The following is a 7,500-nucleotide window of genomic DNA, read 5'->3' on the forward strand; positions in this document are numbered from 1 at the left end:
AAGCTAATCAGATGTGCTTTTAAATTGAACTAAAACATTTTGAGTCCACTGGAATGGATAAGTGTATGAATATCGAGAAACGGCTCAATGGCGTTGGATGGATATCTTGATAAAGTTACGATTTTTATGTAGTATTTGCTATATTGCCCATCCAATCATATAAAATCCCTTTCACTAGATATTTTTTTCCCACGCAGACCTCGAATGGAAGCACTAGAGCGGTCACTAAAGAGTTAATCCATTGGCATTCCCTGCATATCTGCAACCTAAACTCCCAGCATCACCTCCCTCGTGTTATTCTGTTAGCGTGTAATGGTTTGTGGATAAACTGTTTGCGTTTCATTACTTTGTTTCCCGTGAAGATAAGGTGTGAGCTGCTGGGAACAGACGGCTTGGTTTTTCACAGTGGCTCTTTGTTTTCACACGTAAATGGGAAGAAACGTCCTCCAGAGTTCTTTCCTTCTTATGCATTCGAGCAAACCGATGTGAAAAAGAAAAGCACGCTTGAGCATGCTTTTAAAAATAGACTGAGTGCTTATGAAAATCATGTATTTGTAAAGAACGTACTTAAGTGTGACGGTTTATAGACATAGTTGCACGTTAACTGCAATTAAATGAAAACGTGTTTCAGATGCGATTTATATTAAACAAGTTTTCTGACCCACTTAAATAATTTTGTGCATCTATATAATATTTCTGAATGTACTGACGAGCTTTTATGATAAACCAAGTTATACTTTGTCTATTATATTGTATTTTAATTTGTTACGAAGTTGCAGTTTAGTAAATGTTACTGTTTAATGTCGTTAAACGCGTTTTAAAATAATAAAGTGCATCGACGCGTCAGATGTCAGAAGATTTTAAAAGACGATTTAAGTGTGCTTTAAAGTAAAATATTTATTTAATTTTTAAAAGCTCATTTAAGTTTAAGAAAAGGTCTTAAGTGGCTTTTATTTCTGTAACGTCCCAAGTACACTTCCATAATATAATTAAAGTGCTTTGTTTTCACGCCTGTTTTGTACTTAATATACTAAAAAGGGTTTTTTTAGTACTTAAGATAAATTTACGATCATCTAAGTGTACTTAAGTGCTGTTTTTTTAGACACCATGAATATGAACCAAAACGCACTTTTAACATGCTATCTTTTTTAAAAGTGTATTTAGTCACCACTTGTAGAACACTTGAAACCATCTTTCTCAAAATAGTACACTTAGATGATCTTAAGAAGTACTAAAGAATAATGTTTTGTATATTAAGTACAAAAGTAGTACGTTAACATTACGGAAGAGTACTTTTTTTTTTTTTTCCTGGGATTACATGATGTATATTTTAAGATGTGAAATACACTAGAAGTTCACATTCAGTACAGTTAAGCGCGCTTCTTTTCAAGTCTTTTATTTCATGCACTTCCTGTCGTCGGGTGACCTCTTTTTAAGATCCAGTTGCCTTCTGATCACTGTTTTTCAAAGGAGGTGTTTCTTTCCTATGATTCAGACGTGGAGTTGCTGTTAGAGACTGTATTTGTTTACTATTAAGCTCACTAGTGTCCAATGACTCCAGTAGTAATACGTCACCCTCTCATCTGTGTGTGTGAGTCATGAAGGGTTTGGTTGAGTCACGTTGTGCTTTGCATCGTTTCCTTTAACTGCCACTTCCTTCAGCTACACCAACTAACCCCTGCGCCGTAATAACACACACTCGATCACTTCGTACATCGTCCCTTTCCGCTTGTAGCACACTTGAATCCATGTTTCATATTCCAGTTTTTTCAAATGCACTACGTGGTAACTATATACATGTTTTTTAGTTGGGAGAAAGTAAGGTAAAAACCTGTTATAGAGTATAAATACCGCAGTTAAGTGCTCTTAACCCCCGCTTTCTCAGACGAGGCTTAAACCTGATCCTAAAATGTAAATCTGAGCTGTTTCAACCGAAACAAACGTACTTTTTATTTTATTTTAATAGCAGTGTGCGTTGTTGAATTTGCTAGATTTTCTTGTTTTTAAATTAGTTTTATGCCGTAAACGTGTGTTCTGGCAACCACAGCCACTGCAATGGTTTTTGTAAAAACTGCTGATTTTTACGGTGTAAACGTCCTCAGACAGCTCAGCTAAATCAGAGCGTGTGTGTCTGTGTGTGTGAGCATGTGTGTGTGAGGAACCTGCTGTGACGAGAAAGCTCCTCCTCCTCTCTCTGTTCCTCATTTGTCAAAGTAACGCCATGTTTGTCCACACGCACACACACACGCACACACACTGTTAATGAGTGAAGTGTGGACACGCTGTAGCTGAAGCAGTCATGGACGGACGCTTTTCTTTCGGGGGTCGGTCCTGCGGAGGGAACCCGGTGCGTCTCCTACGTCTTTTCTTTGTTCGGAGTAAATGAAGGTAAAGGTGTGCTATTTTTGTTCCTCGTTCTGTTCTGCGCAGCTCAGTGGTTTCCAGAAGCTGTTTTAGACCGGCGTTTGGTTCGGCTCACGGATGTTTCATGGGTTAAGAGACCTGCTCGGAGCTCTTGTATGTTGATGGCTGGATGTAAAGCTTGAATTGTTTTAATGATTGAGTGTTTCTCGACAGCTGCCACCCGCACAATGAGCCCAAGAGAAGACACCCCTGCAGACCGGTATGTCCTTGTACAGAATACACTGAAACTGAAGGACTGGTTTGGTGCCGGTGTGCTTTTTTTGAAGGGCAGGGACCGGGTTTAATTGCTTTAAAAGCGTTTAAGTGAGTCGACGGAACAGACTGTAATCAGGCTAATAGCTTTCCGTCATTGCCTGGAGAAATATCCTGCTTGTTTGTTGCGGAAAAAGTTCCCTTGTGATATTTATTTATTTATTTATTTTGAATGTAAATCACGGTTATTAATGAAGATATTTTATATCTATATTAAGGTAGTCATTGAAATAAAAAAAAAAAAAAAAAAAAATATATATATATATATATATATATATATATATATATATATATATATATATATATATATATATATATATATATATATATATAATATTGTATAAAAATATAGAAAAATATAATAAAAGAAACAAAGAACATTGATAAATGTATACAACAAAATGTATTAATATCGAAACTACACTTAAGGTGGAAATTGGAAATATAGAAAAAACATTAGCATTACATATTTAGGGATGTAACGTCATTTATTTATTTATCTTATGTTTAATAGAATATACTGACCATTTATTAATGCGAGTTGGGGAGGACTGATATGAATATAATCATGGAAGGGCTGTGTGTTTCTACATACAGTAAAAATAAATAAATAATAATAATAATGTTGTGGTAGTCTGAGTATGTGAGGGCAGACTGTATAGACGGGAAGATGTTTTTGTTTCTGTAAAATGTGGTGGTTTGCTGTGCTTCAGGCCGTGAGACTTCCTGTTGTCTTTTTCCACTGTTTAGCGGCTTCCTCGTGGGAGTCATATTCTTCATTCTTGGCCTGGGAACGCTGTTGCCATGGAACTTCTTCATGACGGCATCTATGGTAACGGAATGTGGAAAATATTCAAAATCCTGGATTCCCGGGAAAAGCGCAGGGTGCTCTCAGGAAACACTCGAACGGCAAAGAGGTTTCCGTTTTAAAGGCACTTAATTAGACGGAGAGAAACCCCTCATAGCTCTCTCATGGGCATTGATCTCTCTATTTTTTTTTTTCCAATCTGATTTCTCCGATAAGTTCACTAATGGTTTTAACTGGTTACTTGTGGTTAGGCTGGAGTTTTATTTTCTATTCCTGCACTTACCCTAAGTGTAATATTATCTAAACTATGTTTATTTTTCAGTTTTATTTTTTGAGCAATGATAGTAGATAGTGAAATCACAAAACACAGTTGGAGTTCTCACATTTCTAACCTGAGCTTTTCACTCAACGTCTCTTAGTTTTAATCACTCTGAAAAGGGAATTGTTTTAGTGCTAAGGACACCATTACATTCATTTACATAGCAGCTTTTTGATCTGTTTAATCTTATCTAATTCATAAATGTATAACTGCTTATTTTAAAGAAGTAATGAAATAGTTTATCAATCGGAAATTATTATTATTATTAAATTGCAGCTAGCTGTGTGTGTGTGTGTGTGTATGCATGTATATTTGTGTGTGTGTGTGTGTATGCATGTATATTTGTGTGTGTGTGTGTGTATGCATGTATATTTGTGTGTGTGTGTGTGTGTATGCATGTATATTTGTGTGTGTGTGTGTATGCATGTATATTTGTGTGTGTGTGTGTATGCATGTATATTTGTGTGTGTGTGTGTGTGTGTGTGTGTGTATGCATATGTGTATGTGTATGCATGTGTGTGTGTGTGTGTGTGTGTGTGTGTATGTGTGTGTGTGTGTATGCATGTATATGTGTGTGTGTGTGTGTGTATGCATGTATATTTGTGTGTGTGTGTGTGTGTGTGTGTGTGTGTATGCATGCATATATATTTATACATATGTGTGTGTGTGTGTGTGTGTGTGTGTGTGTGTGTGTATGCATGTATATGTGTGTGTGTGTGTGTGTGTGTGTATGCATGTATATTTGTGTGTGTGTGTATGCATGTATATATATTTATACATATGTGTGTGTGTATGCATGTATATTTGTGTGTGTGTGTGTGTGTGTGTGTGTGTGTGTGTGTTTTATCTACACTGACCATCAGACACTAGTATTGAATGTTCTAGGATGTAGTGTTTGTTTTAAGCCGCTGTGTTGATCGTCTCAAAATGTCTCATACTTGTTTTCCCCAGTATTTTAACAACAGACTCAACACGTCTGAATGGAGTAACGGGACAGTGACCACCAGGAAGGAGTACTACTTCAACAACTGGATGACTCTGCTATCCCAGCTGCCTTTGCTGCTGTTCACGTTGCTCAACTCTTTCCTCTATCAGTGGTGAGAACGGTTTCTTTCCCCTCCTCTCCTTCCTGGAGGCCGCAGCGTGTTCTCAAACGGGTCCCCGTGTGTTTCAGGATCTCCGAGAAGGTGAGGATAGCGGGCAGCCTGGTCTTCATCCTGCTCCTCTTCATCCTCACCGCGGTGCTGGTCAAGATCCCGATGGAGGAGGACCGCTTCTTCTCCGTCACCATGGCAACCATCTGGTTCATCAATTGTTAGTAACTCGATGAACGTCAGCCTCATGATGCAGTGCACGCAGAAATAAATGACATTTTACAAAACGGCTGTTATGAGCTGTAATAATGTTTACAGTTTTTCGCTGTATCTCGTGTCTCTGCAGCGTTCGGGGCCGTGTTGCAGGGAAGTCTGTTCGGTCTGGTGGGTTTATTGCCGCAGAGGTACAGCGCTGTCTTCATGAGCGGACAGGGCCTCGCCGGGACGTTCGCCGCTCTCGCTATGATCTTCGCCATCGCAAGTGAGACTGCGTTATTTTACTACCATTCAAATACTCTTTTCAGTTGTTCTGGAAGCTCTGGTGCTGTTTTGCATATTGATGTGTGTGTGTGTGTGTGTGTGTGTGTGTGTGTGTGGTGACAGGTGAAGCTGATAGTGAGTCTGCAGCTCTGGGTTATTTCATCACTCCGTGTGTCGGGACCCTCGTCACACTCATCAGTTACATGCTGCTGCCGAAGCTGGTGAGTGTGTGTGTGTTGTACTCCTGTGCATCTCTTAGTCGGCTGTGTCTGACACTGTGTGTGTGTGTGTGTGTGTGTGTGTGTGTGTGTGTGTGCAGGAGTTTGCAAGGTTTTACCTGAACAACAAAAGCAAGAGTTACGAGCTTGAGACGTCCAGACAGCTGCTGCCTACAGGTCAGACGGGTCATTTCACCAGAGATGATACAAAACACACACACACACACGTCTGCTAGCCTGCCTTCAAAAATAGTGCTTATTAAAGGAAAATACTTATATAATACTGAATGAATTTCATGTTAATTGCAATATATAAATAATAAATAATAAATTATATATATATATATATATATATATATATATATATATATATATATATATATATATATTATTATTATTATTATTATTATTTTTTTTTTTTTTCTGAATTATTTCTGTTGTGGTCATTTCTATTAATGTATTTGAGTATATTTGTAGTGAAGTTGCAATTTAGTGCATTTACAGTGTAGTCTAGTAACACATTGTAGTTAAAATGATAATCAAGTATAAAGTATGTTATTTAACACATCGAAATTATAATTAATGCAGTGATATATAAGGTACTTTACCTTTTCTTTGTAATTGTTGCAAAGGGCACTTTTTAAAAGTGTTTTAAGTGTAAGGTGACGAAAGCGTCTCTAAGTCAGGTGGCCATTTTTGTTAATGGTGTATAATTTGCATATATGTGCTGAACCTTGTGTTTAATTCCTCCAGATGCTGCAGAAGACTCGGTGAAGACCGGCGACCCGTCTCCTGCGTCCGTGGCGAACGGGAATCCTAGTCCAGCTGAAAACGATGAAGAGGAGGCTGTGAAGCAGGCCTTCATCACGCTGCCGTCTCCTCAGAAGAGCTCCGTCCTGCAGGTCTTCAGAAAGGTGCGCTGTGTTTCTTCAGAAGCTCTGGCAGCCTGCGCTTCGCTCCGGATCTCCTAACACTGAGTCCTTGTCTCTAGATCTGGGTTATGGCCTTCTGCGTGACGTTTGTGTTCACCGTCACACTGTCTGTGTTTCCTGCGGTTACGGTGGATGTCAAAACTCTGTACGGGGGAAAATGGGGTACGAAACATACATGCATTTATTTATTGTAATTATGACTGCCGATCCATAAAAAAGCAAATCCTAGCCCTAAAAGGAAATATTTTTAAGCACAGTTTTATTATATAATAAACAGATTTTATATATATATATAAAACTATACTTTATTATTAATTTATTTTTGTTTAAAGCAAGACAGGTTAATTTATTTTTGTTAAAGCAGATTGATCAACAGATTGATCAAAGAAAAAAAAAAAAGATTTAAGCATAAATATAATAAGTGTATTACTGCTTTAAACAGAAAACATAAACTTTTTTTTTTTTTCTTTAAATAATTTTATTTAATTTGAAAGCAGTGCACATTCATCACTTTCAGATTAAAATCATTTCACAACAGATGATTTTAAAGCTGATCAGATGATAAACGCTGCCATCTGGTGGATCTCTTCACCTGCACGCTCTTCTTTACCTCCTTATTTCTTTCAGAAAGGTACTTCATTCCTGTGGTCTGTTTTCTCTTCTTTAATGTGATGGACTTCTTCGGCAGAACGGTCACGTTAGTCTCTAAGTGGGTGAGTGAGGTATTCTATCATTCGTTCGTTGCTCGCTGCGTTGGTTTCGCCTCATTTTGTCTCGCCGGATGCAAAAATAAATATTTCCTGCTTTCTTACAGATGATTTTAGACCTGAGTGGAAGTTAACAGCACCTGTACAGTGCCCTTCCTTAGAATTGATCAAAGCATGCTGATTTTTACTTATTTAATGAAAAATAAATTCTTTAATATATTTAAATAAATATTCTTAAATCTATTTATAATACATACTCTACTGTT

At 37.6% G+C, this 7,500-nt stretch overlaps 1 protein-coding gene across 4 annotated transcripts in view; it reads left to right on the forward strand.

Annotated features, from left to right (window-relative positions):
- The window catches only part of LOC122348948 (equilibrative nucleoside transporter 2), a 10,232-nt gene that overhangs the window by 1,348 nt on the left and 1,384 nt on the right, over positions 1–7,500 (forward strand). The window contains exons 1-11 of one of the 4 annotated variants that reach the window (XM_043244845.1): positions 2,219–2,394; positions 2,578–2,623; positions 3,427–3,508; positions 4,755–4,900; positions 4,978–5,117; positions 5,244–5,378; positions 5,501–5,598; positions 5,697–5,772; positions 6,349–6,509; positions 6,587–6,689; positions 7,155–7,240. In XM_043244845.1, the coding sequence (XP_043100780.1) occupies positions 2,592–2,623; positions 3,427–3,508; positions 4,755–4,900; positions 4,978–5,117; positions 5,244–5,378; positions 5,501–5,598; positions 5,697–5,772; positions 6,349–6,509; positions 6,587–6,689; positions 7,155–7,240 (1,059 nt within the window). In that variant the 5' untranslated portion in view covers positions 2,219–2,394; positions 2,578–2,591. Of the gene's footprint in view, positions 1–2,218; positions 2,395–2,577; positions 2,624–3,426; positions 3,509–4,754; positions 4,901–4,977; positions 5,118–5,243; positions 5,379–5,500; positions 5,599–5,696; positions 5,773–6,348; positions 6,510–6,586; positions 6,690–7,154; positions 7,241–7,500 lie in introns of those variants that run through there. The other 3 variants (XM_043244843.1, XM_043244844.1, XM_043244846.1) reach the window with 3 other exon arrangements.

The sequence above is a fragment of the Puntigrus tetrazona genome, chromosome 7, assembly GCF_018831695.1.
Source record: "Puntigrus tetrazona isolate hp1 chromosome 7, ASM1883169v1, whole genome shotgun sequence".
In the NCBI taxonomy this organism is placed as follows: Eukaryota; Metazoa; Chordata; class Actinopteri; order Cypriniformes; family Cyprinidae; genus Puntigrus; species Puntigrus tetrazona.